Consider the following 13,586-nt stretch of genomic DNA (forward strand, 5'->3'; position numbering starts at 1 on the left):
TATTTTAAGGGATTTTGTGCATTTCTAGGCGTAATTTCATGGCAATTTCATGACTGAAACTTTTGCTGAAATTTATTAGAACACATGTTAGTATCTCCTGACTCTCCTCAGTTAACCTGTTCATCTTTATTGATCCAAAACAATCAATCCCGGAGATGTAGAAGCAGCAGGAAACACTAAACACACTAACTGGACCAATCACAGCTTCTTCTTCTTCTCTAATATTTGCTGCATGTTTCCCATTTCAAAGTGACGATAAAGGCTCATTTTCACACGCTTTGAAAAGGAGTTTATTGCAGAGACTCACCCATGTTGGCTAACAGACAGGTGATGGCCTGGACGTCGGCTCCGGCGTAGACGTCACTCAGCTGGTTCACCACCGGCAGACACAGTGTGTGGACTCTAATACGTCTCTTTCCTGCAGGGACGGATAAAAAAAAAAAAAAAATAAAAAAAAAACACTCCTGAATTCTGAATCTTTCCTAAAATTAAGATAAAAGATATTTTTTTTATTTACCTTTACAAGACGTGTAGAGCAGAGCGGCCTGGAAACAGGCCAGAGACGAGTCGGCCAGAGAGTCTTCGATGGACATCTGGACAGCGAAGGCAGAGTCTGGGTTCACATTGGCCAAGGACAACAGGTCGGTGGAGCGCACAAAGAAGTTACCGTGGAACGTATGGATGGACAAACCTGGAAAAATAAAGATAACATGAGACTTCTCTTTTTACTAATGTGATTTAATAAAGAATAAAATAAAAGTGTTGTATTTTCCTTTGGGTGAAACAGGAAGTAGTCTACATCTGGAGTTTACAGCGCTCTCGCAGACATGGATCATTACGACATGTTTTCAGGCTTCAGCACAAAATCTTTCCGACGTTTCTTTTACGGAGAGTCTGGTGATTCTCCAGGTTCAGAAGACAAACGCTCGGAGATAAATTTAGACGACATACCTCGTGTCATAAAGTCTAAAATTAACATCTGGATGTTGCTCCAAAGTCACCTGAGCTACAAAATCATCGACTGCTATAAATAATGTCGTCTTCTAACTTTTATATGAATCAAATAAAGGCTGTTCTTTTTTTTTTTGCTTAGTTCTTTCTCTTTTCTACAGAAGAGGATTAGGGCCACTGGAAAAAAATGCGGTTAGAGCAAATCATTTTTTTTTCTTCAGTTATGACCTTTTTTCTCAGAATTTTGACTTTAATTTCAGAATTCTGAATAAAGAATCAAGTCATAATTGTTACTTTAATTAATTTAATTCTGACTTTATTCTTTATTCTGAGAAAAAAAAAAAGAATTCTGAGATTAAAGTCAGAACTAAAAAAAATAAAAGTAATAATAATAATAATACTCTTCCATGCTTTTCAGACAAGGAGCAATTTACTTATTTAGCATCTTTTTATTCTGTTGATTGATAATCAAATAAATAGTCTAGACGTTTCATAGTTGAAAATAAAAGAAAGACTGGAGTGAAGGTAAATATAGGTGTATATATAGGTGTATATATCCAGTTACCTTTAGTGCATCGTATTCTCATGACGGCCTCGAAGCCGATCTTCCTGGTGAGGTAGCGCTCCAGATCTTTCTGGAACTTCTCCAACTGGGCCGGGTTGTGGATGTGATGAAACGACGGGTAGTAGAAGACGCTGCCCGCCGAATATTTGGACATACACGCTGGAAGGAAGGACAGGAAAAAGAAGAAGAAGAAATGATTGATAAAAGGGTACAAACTGTGTCTATTGTGTTAATTTCAGGGCAGGAAAACTCCACCACAGCAAACAGTCGCGCTCCGTTGGCTCAAAAGACAAATTGATCAATAGTGGATGAATTAATTATGCAGCAGAAGAGTCTAGAAAAGTCCAAAGTCTCCAGAATTTATCCAGTTTAGATTCGACAGAGGAAGAAGGGACATGGAGAAGCAAAATCCATTTTATCTCCAAATAATAGAATTGTTAATTTGGTTTAAAAAAGATCATCCATCAAATGGTTTAACAAATATAACGAGGAAGACAATTTATATGTTTAATCAGTCAGTGCGTTTACATGCATATGAAAAAAAAATACTGCCTTAATCCGACTTTAACTGGACAACGTTACTCCGACTAAAATCAGAGTTCTCTTTCTCTATTAAGACGCTTTTCGATAATATGATTGAAAATCGATTTTGTCCAGCATGTATACACCTTAATTGGACTTTAACTGGACAACACATGTGCACATGCTCCACAATCACTGTGCTGGTGTATGACCCTGTAACAAAAACACCTAAGAAAGCCGGTTGCAGAAGAAGAAGAAGGTAAACAGAAGCGGTAGAAGAACCACCTGAGGGATAGCGCCATCTATCAGCAGCTATTACGTATGAGATAAAAAAGTTGGACTATTATTCATCTTGTTGTTGTTTGAAATGCTGGTCTGATGCACGAACAACTTATATGATGTAATAGGTCAACCAGAAAGGGGCCGTATTAACCTGCTGAAAAGACTCTTATCGCCACCTAGTGTGGAGGAGGAGGAGGACATGTTCCCGTTGCATGTAAACTGGGACAAGGACCATGTTCAGAAAGTCGAATTTTGAGCATGTAAATGCTTTGAGAAAATGTCATAATGACTGGATGTGATCACAATATTTTCTAGATGGAAACTAAAACAAGTTTGGATCCAAACTCAACAACAACAACCACCAGGAATCGTGACCCTGGGTCTTAGAGACGATCGGTCCTGGTGCTCTCACCTAACGAGGCGAGGTCCGTGTACTGGGAGCTGAGCAGGAACAGGTCCACTCCGATCTGTTGTCCTGAGCAGTCCAGCGCCAGCTTCTTGTAGAAGTCTGTGGCTGGGCCGAGGTGCTGCACTCCCTGGAAATACAACAACGAATGAAACTTTATTCCAGACTCGAGTCCGTTATGATACAACACTGAGGATACGTGTGATGCTTTGATAAAAGGTTAAAATGTAAAAGACACATAAGCCAAAAAGAATTAAAAAAAAAAAGTCACTTTCCCTGAACTTCTTGAACTTTCTTGGCGCAGAAATAAGACGATGATCAATAAATCTCAAGTCTCGTGATGACAAAAACACCAGGTCTTAGCTCAACCTCACGGTTTCCACCTGGTGATAAAAATTGAGGCCGTGGCAGGAACAGAAATACAAGCTCAGATCTGGGAATGTAAGTGAACGCAGTTGTTTTTCCCTCTGGGCTGTATTTCATCTGTCGCACGTTTTTTTGGTTTTGGCTCAGCCGTCGATCACAGAGTCCAAGTTTACATTCGTGGTTCATGCGTTCACTTCGTGTTACACTTGTTATAGGAACCAGGTTGTTCATTTTTTTTTGTTTCTTGTGGGTGTTGTGCATATTTGTGCCAGTAGGTGACACTATGTTTAGGTTCATTTTCTGTTGTGAGTCACCATTAATTTTCATTTAGTCACATTTTCTGATGTTTTCTGACTCTATTATTAATATATTATAAGGTGGAGGCTTCAAATAAGTCCACTGTTGTTGTTTTTCGCCTCTCCCTGCGTTTTTTCATTATTTTTTGTCATATTTTACGTGGATTTTTTAAAAATTGTGCAAAATAAAAAAAATTGAGGACAACGAGTCCAATGTTAGTGTTTTTGTTTCGTGCATTGCAATTCTGTCCCTTCTGCAAAGTAAACAAACTCAGCACAGACTGGAGATTTCTGCATGATGAAGGTGTTCCTGCTTTGAGCGACAGGTGTTAGCCTGAGCTAACAGGTAGCGGAGAGCTGGGTGGAGTCACCGACCTTAGTGCTGGAGCGTTGATTGGGATCTTCTCTCGACTGCAGCTTCCCGGCGCCGAGCGTCGGCAGCTGAGTCTGGAAGACGGAGACGCGTCCCCCGGTGGGCGACATGAGCTTGAAGGCGGCCTGTAAGGCAGGACCCAGGGCGCTGTGGGTCTCTCTGGTCTGGCTGAACATGGCGGGAAGAGACGTCAACAGGTCCTTCACCAGCTGGAGGGAGAAACAAGACGGAATGTCACAACTTAAAACTTAAAGCAAAAAATACATTCGATTGATGCTTTTTGGAGACTTTTAGCTACTGGAGACAACAAGTAAAGACATAGAGGACACAAAGAAGGAGACTCTACCTCTCTGCTGTCCTTCAGGTTCACCATCAGGCTGTCGTGAGATGGAATGAAGACGTCTATAAAAACAAAAAGAAAAGAAAAAAGTTAAGATAATTTGAACTGAATTTCAGCAGATACTTTCACCTCCTGAACCTCCCACCTTTTTATCCCAAAATAAATAAAACTAGATCTGCAGAATCCTTTTTAGGTTAATAAATAAATAAATGAAAAGGTGTGCATCTATTTTTAGGATTAAAAGTCACAGCTATCGAACCTGTGAATAAAGAGTTAAAGTTAAAGTTCTGGTAGAAGCAAAATTTAGGGATAAGAAATAGAAGCACGGCTCCGAATGTACGTACAGACTCAATCAGTTCAAGTAATAACACAAATATTGGATTTAGCGACAAATAGCAGCAGCTTCTGCAATTTATCAGTTCATATATGTGAAAACTAAACATGATGCTGTTGAAACGTGGTATTTTACAGACCAACCTCTGTAATATTTGTAAATCTCCATGGTTATAAACAGTGGAGGTAACATCTTGGATAAGTGAATGAAACACAACTGGAGGTAGTTTTACTTTCATACCAGAATGTGCATGTAATTCTTATTTAGTGTAATATTCATGAATAAATATCATTTAGTGGTAATTTCCAAGGGAATTAATTGGGTTGTAAACATTTTTATAGTAAGTTTGTCATATTTTACCCTTAAAATCTGTCCCATTGTAGTGATGCAGGAAGAAAGTGTCAGGTGGACTCAATTACAAGTTACTAGATCCATTATTATTTTTCTTTCTTTTTATAAGGAGCTATTCATTCAAGATTCCCGCTTTTTTTTTGCATTTTTTTTTGGGTGGAAATTTTAGAGACTTTTTTTATATGAGCCCCCTTGAGATATTTTTGTTTTATAAGATGTTTTATAGTTGAAAATAAAAGAAAATCACTTCAATTTTCCATGTATTGTTGTACTTATTACACATATTTTAATGAGACTTATTGTTTAAAGTAGATGTTTTTTTGTTTTTTTTGGATGTAATTCAACCAAATGATCAGAAGGTAAATTCATTAATCAATTGAAAACATTAAATCATCATTTTTGGGAAGCCGTACCGTCGATGTCCGACACCACCAGCATCTGGGGCTGGGACAGTCCCTCCTGGAGGTTGTAGAAGTGGATGGTGCTGTCGAAGGTGAGGAAGCCGACCCTGGTGCGTGTATCTCCGGGTAACCTGAAGCACATGAAAACACTCTGTCAGAACCGATTCACACACATAAAAACTCACGCAGCAGCTGCGCTCGTGTTTCCAGATCGTCAGCGCTCACTCACTTGTCCAGTTTGTCGAGAAGCGATTCACAGAAGTACTTCAGGTAACCGGCCTCCACCGCGTTGTGAGACACGTCGAGCACAAACAGATAAACCGCCGGCTGAGGAGGTCGCAGCTGAAAAACACAAGATTTCTTTGAAATATCATCTATTTTTAACATATTTAATCAACGCCTGAGCGCTCTCCTTCGTCTGTTCAGGTCATAATGATGCTGCAGCTACAAATCAAGGGCGCCATCTAGTGGAGAAACGTGGTACCATGTAGTCTGAGGAGGCGATGAACTCCACGGTGGAGTTTTGCACCTCTGGCCTCTTGTGTGGTTCCCCGTAGGATCTCGTGACCGGGTTGTACATGAACTCATCAGGTACTGAGACAAAAAAAAAAAAAAAAAGGTGTGACCTCTGCACAACTAGATGAATAAATATAAATGATATTTGATGGGGCTCTTACCGTCGTTGACTCGGTAGCAGAGGTTACACTTCCACCTTCGCTGATCCAGGAAGGTGACGAAGGGGTTGATGTAGGTGCGACAGGAGCGACAGCGCACGATCGTGTTCGATGTGATCACTGGTAACTGCTGCAGAGAGGTGGGAAAAGGTGGGAAAACGGTTAAAAAATAAAAAATAAAAAATGGTAAATGAGTTTTCCTCCCACCCATTGACCTTTATTAAAACATTCCTCGGTTCGAGCCTCTGCAGACAAACTGAGGAGAGCTTTGTCTCAGCTTCGTTTCTTCCCTGAGGAATTTAGTCAGATGAAACTTTGACTCTATTTCCATTCGAAGGTTTTTGTTCTGAGGAACTTTGAACGAGTGCAACAGAGTCGCTTTAAAACAAGGGGCTCCTTCTACACATGCAGCCCAATTCAACCTCAAGACCTCAGACCAGTAACATAACAGCTCAATAAAACTATAAGCTACGACAACTCCAGATTGTTTTCATTTATTTTAGAGCAAAAAACAACGTAATTAGGAGAATGTTTATATTTAATAATAAAAAAAAAGATTCTGAAGGAACATAAGTGCTAGTTGGGTTCATTGCTCTCAGTGTTGTGTTCTGTCCACGTCTCTGACTAAAACAGCGTAAATTTAGGGATAGCTGTTATTTTCATTAAAAAATAAATAAATAAATAAATAAATAAAAAAGCACTTTGTGACTCTCTGTTGGGCCGCTTTTGGCCCACGGGCCGTAAGTTTGACACCTGTGCTTTAAAGCTTCCTATTTTTACCTTAGAATGGAGAATATTTACTCTTTTTTCTTTCAATTTACAAACAAATACAGCTAGAATTTGTGTTTTATTAACAATTTAGTCGATTAAACAGAAAATAAATCGGTCGTTTTAATTGCTGGAGTAATTTTTAAGGCAGAATTCTGAATGTTTTTGGATTTTATTTCATTTCTTGCACAAACGATACGCGGGAACGATGGTTCCTGTCACATTATATCTGTAATATTAAATACTTCTTAATGGTGTGCACCCACCAAACGGACATGCAAACTTTACCAGTCATTGAAAAAGTGCACTAAAGTTGCACTTAAAGAAAACCACAAAGACAACAGCTGAATAAGAGGCTATAACTCTACGAACCAGCAGGGGGCAGTAATCTTTGTTCATCATTCAAAAACAACCAAGCAGGACCTTGACCTCTCTGGGTAAAAGGTTAAAGAGTTAAAGAGCAGCAATTTATCATTTCCAGGTGTTAAGAAGAGAGTCTGGCCTGTGTGTTTGTGATTAAAATCATTAATGTTCAGCTGGTTCGGTGCCGACACAAAGAAAACTGATCAGAACTGGATCAATAAGTAGAATTGTGACCAATAATTAATCAAATCTAACCAACTCTCATCACTACCGACGACTCACAGACTAATGCGAGTCAGAGGAAACGGAAACTACGCGTTTGCGGCATTCTCGCATTAAAAATATGTTTCCCTCTGACATTTATTTATAAGTGCTTTTTAAATCTTTCGTGGAACCATCAGCGTGGCCAGGATTTAAAGATGACTGGCTTAACTGCGGAGGAGTTTGTGTGGTGTGAAAACTGCGCTCGTTCCTATCTGCTGTTCAACACTCGTAACGCTTCCAATCGTGTCCATCTGCTTCACTGGATCAATATAAAAAGTGTGATTCAGTGTCTAATGTACAACAAGCACTTTCAATTTACCAACAAAAACAGCAGAAATTAATATTTTATTAACCATTTAACTCCAACAGTATTAATGACTGCTTTATGATAAATAAAACTGATGTATTCGTGATGCCAAGGCTACATTTGAGTAAACTTTGTCTGCCCAGTTTTAATTGATGGAAAAAGATTGATTAAAATTGTGAATGGCAGCACTTTGTGTAAAATTCATAATGAATATCAGAAACAGATTTAGATGAAATAATCATCATCTAGTTGTGAAAAAAGTGTCGCTCTTTAATATTTATATCACAACATCTAAACCCAATATGAAAATCGAATGCATCGCCTAAAAAAATACTTTTTCCTCAGACTAAAGTGTCTGGTATCGGTTTCTGAAATTTGTTTTACCTGTAGGTCTCTGAAGGGGTGGAGGAGGAGGCCCAGGGGGAGTCTGGCCTTGTTGAGTAGAGCCTGGGTCTGGGGGATGCTGCTCAGCGTACACCTGAAAGTCCTGGTTAGTAAAAAAAAAAAGACACACAGAGCAAGTCAGAAAACAAACGCAGAGATTAGACGACGTCCCGGTTTATATACAACAGAGAAAAATAAAAAACTGACAGGAACATGTCGTCCTCCTCAACACTAGGTTGAGATATTTGTCTTTTCAGCAGGTTAATATTTTATGTCATATAATAAACAATTGCAATCGTTCATGCTGGTATCGGCCGATACACAGGTGCGTTTGCCAATACATATATATATTCCAAGGCCAAGGTGTAAGTCTAATACTGCCTGTAAGCTAAACACACTTTGCTGAGAAGGACCACGGGCCAAAGCTGACTCCAGCTGTGATGTCTATTGAGAAGGAGGTGATTGAGAGTCAAGCAAGAAAAAGTAATTGACACATTTGCCTCTCTCGATATGAGGTGGAATAGATCGGAGTCTGCAGGGTCTGTTGAGTCCAAAAGGAGAAACAAATGATAGAATGATGTCTCTCAGGCAGGGTTGCCTATCTTTATGGACCTTCATATCTTTATATTTGATTTTTTATTTATTTTATTTATTATATTTATTTGCTTTATATTTTGCCTCTGACCCTAGAATCGCCCCCGCTTGTGCTCTACCTCTTAAATGTTTGTGGTTAAATTGAGTGTGTGTGTGAAATGTGGTATCATTGTGTAATTTTTATCATGTAAATGGAGGGAGAAAAACCAGTATCGGCTCTGAAATTATCGGCCTTAAAACATCCATATCGGTCAACTCTAACAAGGAGAACTCCTTTATTAGATTTTAGTCCGAGTAACGTGTTTACATGCACTAAATCTGTCCAGTTAAAGTCGGATTAAGGCAATATTTTGTTTTTATCACGTGCATGTAAACGTACTGAATGAAGGATAAATTTGTGAGAAAGAAAGTGTGAGCAACAATAGACTTACTTCATAATTCAAAGCTCACAAGATGCACAAATTACAACCATTATACAATATTTAGTAATAAACAGTGAGACAATATGTTTAATTCTGACTTTGTAGCATAAAAAGCTACCCCCCCCCCCCCCCCACACACACACTTACTGTGGACTACAGTTGACCTTCTTGAGGTCGGGGCTGAGGTTGGGTTCGGGTGCCTCCAGGGGCCTGGAGGGCAGCAGGTTCCTCTCCTGCAGCAGGTTCACGGGCCTCAGACACTCCACCTCCAGCTCTGGGACCCCGCTCAGGCCGCCCAGCGCTGCAGAAAGCTGGGAGAGGTTGGGGAACGCCTGCAGAGCAGGAAGGGACGCAAAGAAATGTTAAACGTTCCCATCGACCTGAGTAAACTGCACAAGGAAACGTCTCAATCTACTGACAAGTTTCTAGAGACGTTTTTTGGGGCAACTTTGTCCAAGAAAGATTTCAAGCAAAGGTAGAAATAAATAAAGACACGACAATAAAGTTCACAAATATATTATATTTAAGCACTAAAGTCTACAGAATATGAGAAAATAGGGGATCATACAAATCAAAATCTCAACGATATTTGATTTACTGCCAGAGAAAAGTGAACTTTCGACAATTAAAAGTTATAATTTGCTTGTCCTGCATGTTTTGTAACACCAGCAGTGATTAAAAACGCTGAGTCCATCCTCACCTGGGAGTACTGCTGGTAGCCAGACTGGCTGTACAGGTCGTGGGAGGGGGAGGCGTCAGTGTGGGAGGCCGGACCCTGTCGATAGGCCGGCTGCACGCCGGGGTAACCATAGCTACCGTAGGACTGAGCCGGGTTGGTCATGTTGTTGGAAGGTGGCATCGAATCTGGGCAAGAGGCGGTCATCAAAGTAATGTACGTTAGGAACACGGGAACGGCTTTTGGTGTTTTACCACGATTAAAAACAAAAAAAAAAGAAAAAAAAAAGTGCAAGGATGAGTGTAGCCGTGCATTATGGGTAATTCTCTGAATCTGAGGAGGATGCGTCCCAGATTTTAACCTTATTCAAAAAGTGGATCCAATCATGAAAATGCTCTTTTGTGCATCTTATTACTTTTAATCGTTACAGCAGCATCAAATATTTACACGTGAAGTAAACAGTTTAGATTTTATGTCGTCCTGCAAACTTTCCGTCACAGTAGGTTCAGACTACACAACGCTTCTGCAAGTTGTGGGCGACTTTATGCCTTAAGCTGAATGAGTTAAAGTAAGTAGGAGTGTTGAAACAAGAATGAAGTTTACTGTCATGTTATGTTTTGAATCAAGGTACTTTCACGCTGATATTGTTTAGTCTGAAGGAGTGGTTTTTTCTCTAGAAGCTCTTGACGTCACAGCGTTAGCTGGAGGCAAAACAGAGCGAAGCTTGAGGCGAACACTGTCACTGTCACCTGGGAAAATGTCTCTTGTTGTATTTTTTGGTGCCAAAACCAAAAAAAGCAAAAACACTAACTTGAACATAGTCACTGCCAGCTGTACTTTGGATGAAAAATAAAAAGGAATCATCAAAATCTGTTTGCAGTGTGCATTTAATGTGTGCAGTTAATCATTATTTGGAGGATTCTTGACACATGCTAATGCTAACCGCTAGCTAAGGCACCGTTAGTTATGTTTCAGGGGTGTCCAAGCTGAAATTTACTACGTTACCCTCCATAGTGGTTCCTCACTCCGAGAGTGAGTGTATTAGTTTATTCTCCAAAATATGCAAAACAGTCCACTGAAATACGCTAGTTTGCAGTTTACAGGCTATAGTGTTTGGGATGTTTTGCCTCCAGTTAAGCCCCACCCCTCAAAAAAACGTCACATTGTTTACAAACTGTGAAGGGGTCTATACTGCAGCCAGACGGGGTCGTACTGCAAATGAAGCGGTAATAAAAAGTAAGGGTTTAAGACTTGACTAAATGGAATTTAAGACATACGATGCAAAATATACTCGTGTTTAAGACCAATTAAGGCCTTAAATTGGGATTTTAAACCGTATAAGACTCTGTGGGAACCCTGCAAAAGGAAATTTCACAAAGCAAACGTGATCCGTCTGAAATTAATTTTGTCTGTTTGTTTAAGTTAGAAGAAGATGGTCGGAGAAGCGATGTCTGTTTTAAATGGGAGTGTTGCGGTGAAGGTGTACCAGGATAGCTGCCTCCCTCGAGGGAATCATAGCTGTTGGGCACCGGAGACGCGCTACCAGTCGTGGAAGAGGACGTGTCACCACCTGAGAGAAAGGGAGTCGAAAAAATTTACGATTAACAGCTGAAATGTTCAAAGACGACTGGGGGAACGAAGCTACAAAGGTAAAAAAGACAAAAGAGATGTTGAAAGATAAAATGAGGAAATAAATAAAAGCCCAGACAAGACGCCATAAATGAAGCTCATAAAAAGGAAGGAGTTCTTTTTTGTTTGGCAATGAATGGTGCTGAGCCCGGACTCCCTCGGGCCTCGAAGATGGAGAGGAAGAGGAAGGAAGCAGAGTGAATGATGGGAAGAAAACAAGATAAGGATGCACTTAAGTCTCCAACAAGTGAGTCTACACAGAGTGTAATGCTTTCTGTAGCGCACTGGTCTGTGCGGACATAAAATATGACGGATACAGAGAAGCAGTTGTTGCCATGATCATCCCTCAATAAACAACTCACCATTTCTTTCTTTCTTCAGTCTCTAATTAACGTTTAAAACATTAACCTCAATCATTATATGCCAAGAAATTAAGCAACTGGCCGAGTGCAAAAGTAGAAACTAATTAATCCTCAACCATAAAGTCTTTTCTCTAGTCATATTAAAAGACCATTGTTTGAAACATCTTACATTAAACCCATAAATCTTTAGCCCTATTTGCATGGGACTGGTTTTACCTGGAGATCTCTAGTAATATGTTAAGTAAAAGCAAATTACCTCACACACAGCTCCTGTGATAAAACTAACCCAGTTCCAGTTTGCAGGTATGTATGTTTTCAAGCGTTTTGTTTGGTTAGCGAATTCTTTTCACTCAAGTGGACGTCTCCACGGTTACGGTTAAAAAGTGACAGCTGAGCATGGAGATTAGCAGCATTTGTTAGAATAATATTCTTTAATAGTATGTAAAATTAATTAAATTAAAAAAAATGGGGAAGAGCTCTTGTGCAATTGACTGAACCAACATACCCTCTATTGCATTTCTGGCATTGAAATCAAGTCCATGCAAATATCAGGAAAACTGATTTCTGGTCACATGTCAATGGTAGTTCGTATGGATCAGTGTTGAGTCCGATTGTCCTTAATTTGATCCGATAATCCACATTTTTCCCGCTCTATATTTTGGACTGTTGTTTGGGTGCAAAGCCAAGATCTCGCTGTATAGCATCTACATCATAGACTGTATGAAGATGGACAGAAAGTGAACCCCAATTAAATAGAGCTCCCCCTGGTGACTGGCTGCAGTATAGGTCATAAGCTCCACCCCCTCCACGTTAGTAGGTGGGGCTTGGTTCAAACTAAAACACTAAATTACACGTCAAATATACAGTTTTTTTAAAGGATGGTTTCAGTGATTTTAGGGAGTTAATATAATGTTAATGCATGTTCATTTTTTGGATGTTTCATTTTAGTTACTTATTTGACGTTATAGGATGTGACATAATGACCACCAGTTGCCCTGGCAACCACTCCGAAAATGCGATTATGATGTGTTCGATTTTATTTAGGGGTGCTGCCTTTGTATTTATTTATTTTTTTATTATCTAGTAATGGGAAGTTTAGTAGCTATAAAGATGTTCACTTCAACTGTCTTAGCCAAAAAAAGTATAATATCAAGCTAAAAGTAACAGAGATGTCAAAGCCAGCGATAAAGTCAGTAAATTTGAGTAATAGTTTACGTATTCCATGTAAATGAACAGATGTAGGGGATTAATCTCTAAATCACACGAGGTCCTGAGGTAAAACTTAGTGACCGATGAACAGTGGAGCAAAATAAAAATATTTAAGAAAGAGTATTTAGGGAACTGCTGGTGTACAAAAGTAGACTGACTTTTATTTTTTGGATCACAGGACATACTGAACAAACGTCTGGCACTAAATGGCAATAAATTAATTAAAATACTAAAACACCCCTGGAGCTACACCAACAATGGTGCGTTTGTTTAATTCCAAACTCCAACAGTTGTGTTTAAGCGTCTAAATGTCATTTTTAATCAGTCAGTCCAGCATTATCCTCATCTGCAACGCTCCCACTTCAAATCCAACCTCACATCCCCATAATATGAACAACACACAAGCAACAAGTCTTAACAAATGCACGTCTGCCCATTTGCCCAAAGTGAATAGGTTTTTTTTTTGTTTTTTTTTCCCGAACAGGATTAACAGAGGCCGAATATGTGAATGAACCCGTTAATCTATGTGGGCTAAAAGGAGGGATCAACGGCAGCAAACCAAGATGCGACAGTCCTCAGGCGCTGAGCTCATTGGACGGGACAGGATCCAATTATCTCCGACTAAACCCGACCAGCAGAATACGGGATTATGGAGGAGCAGGCCAACAGGACAGCTAAGCCTCCTTCCTCCTCCTTCCCTCCATGTTTGTTCTGATTAGTAAAAGGCGTCCTAGCAAGAGTAAAAGA

At 39.7% G+C, this 13,586-nt stretch overlaps 1 protein-coding gene across 2 annotated transcripts in view; it reads right to left on the reverse strand.

Annotated features, from left to right (window-relative positions):
- sec24b (SEC24 homolog B, COPII coat complex component) overlaps positions 1-13,586 on the reverse strand; it is a 35,431-nt gene that overhangs the window by 10,828 nt on the left and 11,017 nt on the right. For both annotated transcript variants that reach the window (XM_047585556.1, XM_047585557.1), the window contains 14 exons: positions 11,126-11,209; positions 9,664-9,827; positions 9,111-9,295; positions 7,948-8,050; positions 5,865-5,991; positions 5,672-5,781; positions 5,417-5,529; positions 5,200-5,318; positions 4,108-4,163; positions 3,764-3,970; positions 2,733-2,856; positions 1,517-1,675; positions 518-691; positions 308-418 (listed from right to left, as the gene is read on the reverse strand). In XM_047585556.1, coding sequence (XP_047441512.1) covers positions 308-418; positions 518-691; positions 1,517-1,675; positions 2,733-2,856; positions 3,764-3,970; positions 4,108-4,163; positions 5,200-5,318; positions 5,417-5,529; positions 5,672-5,781; positions 5,865-5,991; positions 7,948-8,050; positions 9,111-9,295; positions 9,664-9,827; positions 11,126-11,209 — 1,836 coding nt within the window. The remainder of the gene's footprint in view (positions 1-307; positions 419-517; positions 692-1,516; positions 1,676-2,732; positions 2,857-3,763; positions 3,971-4,107; positions 4,164-5,199; positions 5,319-5,416; positions 5,530-5,671; positions 5,782-5,864; positions 5,992-7,947; positions 8,051-9,110; positions 9,296-9,663; positions 9,828-11,125; positions 11,210-13,586) is intronic.

Source organism: Mugil cephalus, chromosome 5 (genome assembly GCF_022458985.1).
Source record: "Mugil cephalus isolate CIBA_MC_2020 chromosome 5, CIBA_Mcephalus_1.1, whole genome shotgun sequence".
Classification (NCBI taxonomy): domain Eukaryota; kingdom Metazoa; phylum Chordata; class Actinopteri; order Mugiliformes; family Mugilidae; genus Mugil; species Mugil cephalus.